General features: G+C 37.5%; 1 protein-coding gene across 4 annotated transcripts in view; it reads right to left on the bottom strand.

Annotated features, from left to right (window-relative positions):
• Positions 1 to 12,500, bottom strand: part of Syt14 (Synaptotagmin 14) — a 92,170-nt gene that overhangs the window by 39,433 nt on the left and 40,237 nt on the right. For all 4 annotated transcript variants that reach the window (XM_086554251.1, XM_086554254.1, XM_086554253.1 and 1 more), the window contains exon 2: positions 6,904 to 7,065. In XM_086554251.1, the coding sequence (XP_086410377.1) occupies positions 6,904 to 7,065 (162 nt within the window). The remainder of the gene's footprint in view (positions 1 to 6,903; positions 7,066 to 12,500) is intronic.

The raw sequence follows: 12,500 nt of genomic DNA, 5'->3' as shown, positions 1-12,500 counted from the left end.
ACTCCCCTCCCACCCCCACCCCCTAGTTCTCGTCCTCCCTCGTTATGACGTAATCCCTCACGTCTCAAAGGAACTCGAATCGTGATGACTTCCAAGTACCTTTTCATTTCCCTTTCGATGCGAAGAGGTCCTCCTTCTCTGAGGGCGAGACTCGAGGTCGACTGAGGTATGAGGGAAAGGGGGAAAGGGGAAAGAAGAAGGGTCGGTGGGAGGGAGGGAGGGATGATGGGAGGGAGGGAGGGGAAGATAGGAGGGAGGGGAAGAGGGAGGAGGGAGGGGGGATGGGAGGGAGGGAGGGAGAAGGGAGTATGGGAGGGAGGGAGGGAAGGACTATGGGGGGAGAGAGGGGGATGTGGGATGATTGGAGGTGGGTAAGAGGGAGGAGGGAGGGGGATGGTGGGTGTGGGTAGTGGAGGTGGGTGGAATGAGAGGGAAGGACTATGGGGGGAGGGAGGGAGGGAGGGACTATAGGGGGAGGGAAGGGGAGGGGAAGATAGGAGGGAGGGAAGATGGGATGGAGGGAAAGAGGTAGGAGGGAGGGAGGGGGAAGGAAATATGGGAGGGAGGAGGGAGGGAAAGAGTGAGGAGGGAGGGAGGGAAGGAGGGAGGGGGGGGGGGAGAGAGGAGGGAGGGGAAGAAGGGTGGAGGGAGGGATGGAGGATGTTGGGTAAGGAATATTGGGAGGAGGGGAAGAGGGAGGAGGGAGGGGAGGGGCCATCGGCGGGGGGCCCCTGTGGCTGGGGGCTGCCCGCCCCCCCCCGGCGCCGCCGCCCCCGGGCGATCCTTGTCTTGTGCTCCCCTCCCATCTCTCACCCCTTGGGCCCTCCGCGCCCCCCCCGTACCCCTCCCCCCCCCGCCCACCTTCCTCCCCCCCTGAAACTCACTCTCCCCTCTCCAGCCTTTTCCCACCCCGAAACACCACACAACACCACGCATCTCCCCCGTCTCGCCCCCCCCCCCCCCCCCCCCCCTCCCCCCCCCCCTCCCCTCCCCCCGGGCCCCGCCCTCACCACTCCCCCCGTCCCCCGCTCGCCCCCCGGGCGCCCCCCTCGCCCCGGTCCCCCCACCGCCGCTCCTCTCTCTGCCTCGCTCCCTCTCTCTCTCGCCTCCCCCCCCTCTCCCTGCCCGCCCCACCCTCCGCCCATCCACACCTCACCACCCACGCACTCACCAGGGCCTCTGGCTCGCCTCTCCCCTTTCGCGCCTCCTCTTCGCCCTCTCTCTGCTCCCCTCCCCCCCACCCCCCCCCCTTACCCCGTCTCCAAATCAAAACCCCCCCCGCTACCTAAATTACAACCCGCCCCTCCCATCCACCCCCACCACCCGGACGAAAATTTTCCCGGCCATCAAACATAACCGGGTTTGGGGGCGCCTCCCCCCACTTACCCCATCCCAGCAATGGCCTCTAACGAGTCGGGGAAAATGAAGAGATATTTCGACGGTGTAAAAGAAAAAAAAAAAGAATATTAAATGATGGTTATATATGCGTCTTTTTTTTCGTTTCTTTTTTTTGTCATTTTTTTTTTTTTATAAAGAATAAAGAACCTTACTGGCGACCGACCGGTGGCTGTGACGCTAGGGGATGGGTAGCGTCTCTTTAATAGTTTTAAAACAGTTGAACGAGGGAGGCGGCTGGGCCGCGATCCAGGCTTCTTTAGGCGCATGTGTCGTTCTGTTGCTTTTTTTTTTTCTTCGGGGAAACTAACCTAAAACGAGACATTCCTGCTTAGATGAGTTGGCACAACACAGACGTCGGCCGACTGCTTCCTACGTCTCTATAGCTGTGATGCCTTCGAGGAAAGGGAGATCAGAGGGATATGGCTTCGAGGAATGGGAAAGCTAAGCGGTGTCTGAATTCATGGAATCCGGGAAAGAAAATGGAGGTTAGGTTAACGGCGTCGTCGGAAGTTTTGAATTTGAAAAACAAGATGATGATAACGGTTTTTTTCTTTTTTTTTTCTTCTTCTTCTTCTCTTCTTATTGGCTGATTTGTATTTGATTCTTCTTTCTTTCTACGGTTGATTATGAAGGTTAACGGCGTCGTCGGATGTTTTGAATTTGAAAAACAAGATGATGATAACGGTTTTTTTCATTTTCTTCTTCTTCTTCTTCTTCTCTTATTGGCTGATTTGTATTTGATTCTTCTTTCTTTCTACGGTTGATTATGAAGGTTAACGGCGTCGGAAGTTTTGAATTTGAAAAAAACAAAATAATGATAACGGTTTTCTTTTTTCTTCTTCTCTTATTGCCTGATTTGTATTTGATTCTTCTTTCTTTCTACGGTTGATTATGATAAAAGTACTCCAAATACCATTTAGATTTTGTTCTTTCCAGACTTTCCAGGCTCAGCGGATGAAGTTAATATAAATGCGTCTTAAATGTTATCTCGGGATGCTTGTCCCGTATCTCGCATCTCACGCCTCCATTATTTTCCCAGTTTATATCGTCATAAGAGTACAAAGAGTGTTATTAGGACGCTCCTCGTCTGTGTTTCTCTCTCTCTCACATTCACATCTCCTCTCTTCGTAAGTCCCGTCTCTGCACCATCGATCCCTCTCCTCATCTCTCCAGTCCGTCCTCTCTTCCTCTCCACGTCCTCTCTCTCAGATCCCGTTCCTCTCTAATCATCAATCTCTCCTCTCGTCGCTCTCTCTCCACCCCCTCTCACCCTCTCTCTCTCCTCCTCTTGCTCTCTCTCGCCCCTCTCTCCATACTCTCTCTCTATCTCCCATGCCCTCTCCTTTTCCCCGCTTTCTTTCTCTCTCTTTCATCTTCGTTCTCATTCTCACATCTCACTCCCGCTCATTGCCGTCGATCATTCTCTCCTCTCTCTCTTCCCCCACATTCATCTCACTACTCATCTCATTACTCTATCACTCTCTAATGTACTTTTACCAATTATCATTATCTCTGATATATTATATCACTCTCCTCCTGCCCTTCCTCTCATCTCTACTCATTATCTCCCGCTTCTATCGACTTAATCATCTTATCCCTGCATCTCTCTCATCATCTCATGCATCTCCCTCATCCTCGATCACTCATCATCCTCTCAGTCAATACCTCATCATTACTGAATACTTCTTGACTACATTATCCTTTATTATAATAAGTTTCTTACCTCTCAGCTCCCTCATCAACATCTCTCCTTCGGCACCTCGCTTCTCGCCTTCTTAAATTTACATCATATAAGTCATCTCTTGGCGTCATCTCTCTGCCCCCTCATAATTAAATATGATATCAACCCCCCCCCCTCGCTCTCTCAACTATCGCTCTTCCAATCATTACATCTCTCTCTCATCAATAGAACTAACTCCATCTCATCTTCGTCTAGCTCGATCCTCCTCTCTCTCCACCTCTCTCTCTCCCCTCATCCTCCGTCCTCTCTCGGTCTCATTGCTCCATCTCGTCTTCATCTCTCTCTCATCATTCTCTAACTCTCCCAATCGATCATCTCTCTCTCTCTCCTTCCTCATTGTCACCCCCTCTCGTCATCTAATCTCTCTACTCCCCTCGAGCGTAAAAATCGAGCTCCTTAGAAACCTCTCACCATCTCCCTCTCTAGTCTCTACTCCTCTCCTCTCTCTTTCCCCCCCCCCCCCCCCCAAGCAAGTCTAGCCCTCCCTCTCTCTCTCTTCACCTCTCTCATCCTTCGTCTCTCTAACCTCATCTCTCACTCTTCAGTTCCTCTCTCTCTCTCTGTTAGTAGATCTTACGTTTAAATGTTGCTTATGGTTGAGCAGCGAAATGTGGTCCTCGACTTTATGCAACACGCCAGCTCGTTACATAAAGTCGCGGCTGCAGTTTCTTATTAGCATTGAGATCGTTCTGTATTAGCAGCGATATCTCGGGGATGAAAGTAACAATGTTGGATTACAAAGAGGACAAGAGGGAGATAGGGAGATATATATTTAGATAGATGGATAGATAGACAGATAGATAGACATATAGAGACAGGGAGTGAGAGAGAGAGAAGGAAAGAGAGAGAAGGAAAGAGAGAGAGGAGAGAGAGAGAGAGAGAGAGAGAGAGAGAGAGAGAGAGAGAGAGAGAGAGAGAGAGAGAGAGAGAGAGAGAGAGAGAGAGAGAGAGAGAGAGAGAGAGAGAGAGAGAGAAGAAGAAGAAGAAGAAGAAGAAGAGGAAGAAGAAGAAGAAGGAGAAAAGATAGATGGAAAGAAAGAAAGAGAGAGAGAAAGAAGAAAGGAGAGAAAGATAGATGAAGAGAAAAAAAAGAGAGAGAGAAAGAAGAAAAGAAAGAAAGAGAGAGAGAGGATGGATGAAAAAAAACGACCCAAAACAAAAATAAAGTGTTACAAAGATAAAAAGAAAAGAAAAGAATAGACAGAATCAGTTGAACAGAAATCTTACCATTCCACCGACCTTGTATAACCCTTATGCAATATTAAAAGACTCAAGGGATATTCGCCACCATAGAAAATATATAGAATCATCACCGTAGATTTCCTCTTGGGAAATTATATAAAAGCTCCTACTCGCTACATCGTTATCATTGCGGCAACATTACGGTACTTTTAGAATGATCACTTTCGATCGTATTATTTTCGGATTTCTTGTAGATTCCGAAATATCTTTAAGTTGATATATTTTTGTATCTTTTCCTTTTCATTCTTTCCTTTTTATATGGATATCTACCACTGTATTAACCACACAGTAATATATATATGTAATCCAAAAATAATTATTTAAAAATACCACTTCCTCATCTTCTTAGAAATGTATATATTTATACGGAAAACTAGAATCATTTTGAAATAATTTCATAATCATAGTTTTCTTCTCATCTCTATCAACGTTGCAGGAAATACCTTGTTAATTTCCAGGCGAGTTATATATCAAAAAGATATGTAGTCAAATGAGAGGCATCGCTTTGAAAGGCAAATTGTTAAAAGACCAAATGTCTTTTTTTCTGTTTGGAAATTAACTCTCGTCTGTATATGTCCTCTCAAATCTCTTGAATTAATGAAGACGTGAATCAAAAGCCAGCAAGTTTGAATGTAAACATTTATTTATTCATTTATTTACCTATTGGTTCTGTTTATTCATTTATGTATCTATGTTTCATTCTTTTTTTTACTATTTATATAAATTATTCAATGATTTATTCTATCTATAGTATGTATTCATTTATTTATGCATTCGTTATTCATCTTATATTTGTTTCTATGATAGTTATTTACATGTTTTTTTTTTGTTTATTTGTTTCTTTCTTTGATAAATAATTTCCTTCCTTCAATCCTTTATCAATTCATATATTGAATTATTTTAATGCAGATTTCAACTTCATAAGATACATTATTTATAATCGTATCAAAACCTAGAATGGTATTAAAAGGAGAGGAAATAATTCTTATATAATACCGATGAATTTACAAACGAATAAAAGTTAAAATGAAATGATTGAATTTGATGATGTGTGAGAAATTATGATGAAAATACAATAGAAAAACATTGAAATAAACTCAGGTAACAGTCACAAGGAACAACATGTTGATAAATACGTGGGTCTGCATCATAATCATATTTTCCAAAAATGAAATTGATTAGAGATAAAATACAGCAAACACAATTCAGTAAAAACAAAACAATGATTATGATAATAATAATAATGATAATGATGATTATAATAATTATAATAATGATAATAATAATAATAATAATAATAATAATAATGATAATAATAATAATAATAATAATGATAATAATGATAATAATGATAATAATGATAATAATAATAATAGTAATAAATACTACTACTAATAATAATGATAATAATAATAACAATAATAATAATAATAATAATAGTAATAATAATGATAATAATGATAATGATCATAATAATGATAATAATAATATAATAATAAAAATAATAAAAATAAATAAAAACGTACAAAAAAAAAAAAAAAAAAATCACACAGCTTCCAACTCAGGTAATAATGCGCTTGACTCTATAGGCCTACATCATAATCATATTTTCCAAAAAATGAAAATGATTATAGATAAAACACAACAAACACAAACCAATAAAAACAAAACAAAACAAAACAAAAAATAAAATAATAATGATAATAATAATAAAAAATAATAAAAAAAAATAAATAAAACTCACACAGTCTCATACTCTCACAATGATGCTTTTGGGTGACATAGGCCTACATTACAATCACATTTGTAATACGGGACGTGATTCAGAAAGGAAGCCGTTGGATTATTGTAATAAGGTGGGTGGGTGGATGGGTGGTGGTGGGTGGGGGTGGGGGCGTGGCTGTAGGCCCAGTGTAGGGGCGTATTATGGATATAGATTTTTTTTTGTTTTTATTCCTGTTCGGTGTTTTATCTATTTCCTTTTCTTCTTTTTTTTCTATTTTTCTTTGTCTTTTCATTATTTTCATTATCATTATCATCATCATTTATTATTTAAAAAAATAAGGATATGGAAAGGGAGAAAGAGATGCAAAGGGAGAAGAAGAAAACAAAAGAAGAAGGAGGAGGAGGAGGAAAAGGCGAAGAAGAAGAAGAATGAGATGGAAAGGGAGAAGAAGACGGAAGAGAGGGAAAATAAGGAGAAGGAGAAGAAGAAGAAGGACAGAAGATGGAGAAGGAGAAGGTGAAGAGGAAAGAGAAGGAGAAGAAGTTGAAAGAAAAAGAGGAATATGGAGGAGGAAAAGAAAAAAAGGAAGAAAGATAAACAGGAGAAAGACAAGAAGAAACAGAAGAATCCAAAGAAGAAAGAAAGAAAAAAAAAAGAAAAAAAAAAAGAAAAAAGAATCCGAAAAACACGAAAAAATCCACCCCACCACAAAAAAAAAAAAAAAAAAAAGAAAAAAAAAAAAAAAAAAAAAAGAAGAAGATTGTGATCGCCTTTCTTAATTAATTCAGCCACTTACCTAGTTCCTTGAGCTTATCCGCCTTGGTCAGTGGGTCGTCGCAGCAAGGGAAGCCGCCAACAGTGTAGAAGCAAAGTTTCTTGTTCAGGTACAGAAACAGCACGAAGAGAAACACAACGAATGCTGCAACCGCCCCGAGGAACGCTGTTGCCTCCACCGGCACTGGTCAGGGAGAGGAGAGAGAAAGAAAAGGAGATGGTGAGGTGTTTTTTTTTTTTTTTTTTTTTTTTTTTTGTTTTATTTTTTTTTTTTTTTTTTTTTATTTTTTTTTTTTTTAGATTGGAATTGAGTTGGGATATTTTTTTTCTGTTTTATTTTTGTTGTTGTAATTTTGATTTTTTTAGTGCGTGTGTGTCTTTTTTTTTTTATTTTTTTATTGAGTAGGGATTTTTTATTTTTTATTATTTTTTATTGTAATTGAATAGGGATTTTTTTTTCTGTTGTATTTTTTTGTTCTAATTGTAATTTTCTATTGTGTGTGTTTTTTTCTTTTCTTTTTATTGAGTAGGGTTTTTTGTTTTGTATTTTTTAAAAAGTGTAATTGAATAGGGATTCTTATTTCATTATTGCACTTTCAATAGGGATTTTAGTTTATTTTTGGCAACATGAAATGACCTCAAATACAAATGCATGATATTAGGAAAGATGAAATACAGTATCATAAGTAAATTCCAGCAATCATATCACCTCTTAGAGGAAAAGTGAAACACATAGATAGATAAGCATATCAAAATGTATATAATCGTATTCAGTAAATTAACTATGCGATTAAATTTGTGTAAAATGATGGATATGATAATGATGATGTCAATACTAGATATTTAGATAATGATGATAATGATAAATATGATAATGATGATGATGATGATGATAATGATATTAATAACAATGGTAATAATAATAATAGTAATAACAATAATGATGATCATTACGACGCTATTGATAATAATGATAGCAATAGTAGTAGTGATGATAATAGTTATAATGATAATAATAACAACAATAATTATAATGATAAATACTATCATTATTATCCCAATCATCATTACCATTTATTGTTATCATCATTATCATTATTACTAACGTTATTACTACGTTACATCATTATCCTTATCATCACCCTAATTAGCATTGTCATTATTCTCAAAACTACCATAGAAAAAAAATACATAGAGACACAATAAGAAGAGCAAAGAGGAGAGAGAGAGAGAGAAAGAAAAAAAAAACACGACCATCACTTGAATAGTTGACTCGAAACGTTATTATTTTTTCTGCTCATTATCTGTTTATCAGATTTTTTTTATGTATTCATTCACTTCCTTCGTTTTTGTTTTCATCCATCCGTTTGTATTGTTTTTTTTTCTATTTGTTGGACATTCTTGGGCCAATCACATGCGAAAAAAGAAGAAAATAATCATGGTAATTTAATATATATATATATATATATATATATATATATATATATATATATATATACACACAAATATATATACATACATATATATATATACCACACACACAAATATATATATATATATACACACACATATATATATACATACATATATATATATATATATATATATATATATATATATATATATATATATATATATATATCAGTCGACAGCGCGAATGAATGATAAAAGTCATACAATAGATGATGATGGTGATGATAATTGAATATGATTATATTAAATATAACCATAAGTTCATTGTAACAATGAAAAAAATAAGTAATATTGATAATAATGATAATAGTGATAACAGTATTGATGATACTAATAACAATAATGATAATGATACCGATGGTAATAAAAAATAATGATAGCAACAACAGCAGCAACAATAATAATAATGATAATAACAATATTGATTGTAATGCCAATAATAATGACAACAATGATAAGAATAATGATGATAATATTAATAGTAATTATAATGATAACAATAATGATAATTATAATAATTATAATAGTGGTAATGATAATAATGATAATGGTAATAATGATAATAATGATATATTGTTATTATCATGATACAATAACAACAAAAAACATTGATAGGGATAATGAATCGATAATGATAATGGTAATGATGATAATGTTAAAGTATCATCATTTATTATTATCATGATCATTATTATCAATATCCTTCACTTTCTTGATAACAGTGATGATAATTATAATAATGATGATAATAATAAAACTGATGATAATAATGATAATAGTGTAATTACTACTACTGATATCATTATTACTATTATTATTACCATTACCATCCTTATTATTATTATCATTATCATTATCATAATAATTATCATCTTCATTATCAACAATGACAATGATAAAAAAAAACAAAAAATCATGAAAATAACAAAGATAATAACAAAAACAACAGACAAGCCGAAGACTTTTTGACTTTGACGAGTTTATTGAAACAAGTGATTACGTACATCTCAAAAGGATGAGGTAACAAAGGTTATCCTCACCCCAATCTTAAATAGAATGCAGAGTGTGTAGGTCACCAGAGAGAGAGAGAGAGAGAGAGAGAGAGAGAGAGAGAGAGAGAGAGAGAGAGAGAGAGAGAGAGAGAGAGAGAGAGAGAGAGAGAGAGAGAGAGAGAGAGAGAGAGAGAGAGAGAGAGAGAGAGAAGAGAGAGAGAAGAGAGAGAGAGAGGAGAGAGAGAGAGAGAGAGAGAGAGAGAGAGAGAGAGAGAGAGAGAGAGAGAGAGAGAGAGAGAGAGAGAGAGAGAGAGAGAAGAGAGACAGACAGAGAGACAGAGAGAGAGAGAGAGAGAGAGTGAGAGAGAGAGAAGAGAGAGAGAGAGAGAGAGAGAGAGAGAGAGAGAGAGAGAGAGAGAGAGAGAGAGAGAGAGAGACAGACAGAGAGAGAGACAGAGAGAGAGACAGAGAGAGAGAGAGAGAGAGAGAGATTGACTTTTTGACAAGTGATTACGTACATCTCAAAAGGATGAGGTAACATAGGTTATCCTCACCCCAATCTTAGTCCCTCTTTGAGCTCACATATCTTTTACAAAACCTTAGAGCTATGTTAACATGTTGAAATATAAACAGAACAAAAGGTGGGTCATTCAGAGAGACGAGATAAGAGAGGGACGCTATGTTGCTATGTGTATTGATCATGCATGGATGCATGAGACCCTACAATGTGTTAGCAAGCAAGTAGGAGAAAGGCTTGTGTTAGAATACATTTTCGTGAAAGGCTGAGTGAGTTTTGAATCTTTTCCCATATAGGGATTTTTTTTCTCTCTATAAGGATGTGTTATTTTTTCTTTTTGTTGTGTTTAAGGGCGTGTTATTATTTATTTTTACTGTATAAAACGTGTTATTTTTTTTTTATTGCGTATAAGGACGTGTTATTTATTTACTTTTTTATCGTGTATAAGGATGTGTTTTTTTTTTCTTTTTTTGTGGTATTAAGTTGCTTCTCTCTGGAGGTGTTATTCTATAGGTTTGTTTGTTTTTTCTCTCTCTACTCTGTTTACTCTCTCTAGCTCTTACTCTCTTTCTCTTACTCTCTCTCCCTTTCCCCCATCTCTTTCTCTCTCTCTTTCTCATCCCTACCTCCCTTTCTCTATTTCTTTCTCTCTATCTCTCTATCTATCTCTCTATCTATCTATCTCTATAACTCTCTATCTATCTATCTCTCCATCTCCCTCCCCCCTCCCCCCCTCTCTATATATATCCATCTCCCTCCCTCTCCCCCCTCTCCCCCTCTCTCTCCCCCCTCCCTATCTCTCCCTCTCTCTCTCTATCTCTATTACCCTCTCTCACCCCATAGACTAAATCAATCAACAGGAAACCACACCACCCTTGCCCCAAGATCGATCTCCAGCGCCCTAGTATTCGGAGAAACAGGGAATAATTGAAGAAGATACCATGTACAGCCTTAGAGGTACACAGACGATAAAAAAAGAGGTCAACCCAGGGCATGTATAACCGGAATTGTCAATGATAGGGATCTATCAACAAAGGTATTTACACCTTAATTGGAACTGCTATGGGATTTGGTACATTAGTTCTAGTTAATTATGTGTGTTTGTATTACTTATTCGAAGAGTTTGACATCTGCTCCAAATGTTGATGGAATGCGACAAGATCAGTATTATGTTATATGTGCATATTTTCTCTCTCTCTCTCTCTCTCTCTCTCTCTCTCTCTCTCTCTCTCTCTCTCTCTCTCTCTCTCTCTCTCTCTCTCTCTCTCTCTCTCTCTCTCTCTCTCTCTCTCTCTCTCTCTTTCTCTCTATTTCTATTTCTCTCTCTCTGTCTGTCTCCCCCTTTTATATTTCTCACTATCTCCCTCTCTTCTCTCTCTCTCTCTGCCTCTCCCCCCATCTCTCTCCCCCATCTCTCTCTCTCTCTCTCTCTCTCTCTCTCTCTCTCTCTCTCTCTCTCTCTCTCTCCTCTCTCTCTCTCTCTCTCTCTCTCTCTCCCTCTCCTCCCATCCCCTCTCTCTCTCTCTCTCTCTCTCTCTCTCTCCCTCCTCTCTCCCCCTCTCTCTCTCTCTCCCCCCCCTCTCTCTCTCTCTCCCTTCTCCTCCCCCCCCCTCTCTCTCTCTCTCGCTCTCTCGCCCTCATTCCATCTCTACTCCTCTTTTTCCCTTCCTTTCGTAACTCCGTAACTCTCCTACGTGCCATTCTAAGCGTCTTAAGAGCAATAATATTTAATACAAGCAAGTAACCTTCCATTGTAGACAATCAATGGCCATTCACAAATCAGAACGAACCCCGAGGTCAGCCTGAGGTCAAACGGTCATTCACAGAGGTCGGTCAAAGGTCATGGAAAAAAAATTCCGGTTTGCCATCCAATTATATTTACTAAAAAAAAAAAAAAAAAAAAAAAAAAAAAAAAAAAAAAAAAAAAAAAAAAGAATATGTATATGTATATATAATCAGTAAGAGTGATGATACTGATAAGAATATATATAAACGGTAACTTCATTATTAAAATGAGTACCAAGAATAAAAAGGACATAACGATAAAAAGGTCATAACGTAATTATGGATAATGATTGCAGCGTTACTGACTGCTAATGATAATGCTATGCAAGATAATAGCATTTCTATTGGTGGATGAAAATGATAATGATAACGACAACAACAATGATAATGAAAGTAGCAGTAGTAGGAATAATAATAAGGATGATGATATTAATAATAATGATAATGATAGTGATAATAGCCATAATGAAAATGATTATGATGATGATAACAGTAACAACAAATATGATAAAAAGGATATTGACAATAATAGTAATAATGATAATGATGATAATAATAATGATAATAATAGTATTAATGATAACGATAATAATGATAATAATTATAGTTATAATGATAATGATAATAATTATTATAATGATATTAATAATGATAATGATAATAATAATAATAATGATACGGATAATAATAATAACAATAATGATTATCATGATAACAATTATATCGAGGGATATGCATTATGAAGTTAACAGTGACAGCAATTAGTAGGATACTGATAATTAGATATATCATGATTACCACAATGACAGCAATGATAATGATAGCAATAACAAAGGCAACAAAACCAACTTA

This window comes from Penaeus japonicus, unplaced genomic scaffold, assembly GCF_977035675.1.
Source record: "Penaeus japonicus unplaced genomic scaffold, GWHDUDI00000001_assembly GWHDUDI00000029, whole genome shotgun sequence".
Taxonomy (NCBI): Eukaryota; Metazoa; Arthropoda; class Malacostraca; order Decapoda; family Penaeidae; genus Penaeus; species Penaeus japonicus.
Note: the sequence above shows the minus strand (reverse complement) of the source record. Positions and strands in the feature narration are given on the sequence as shown.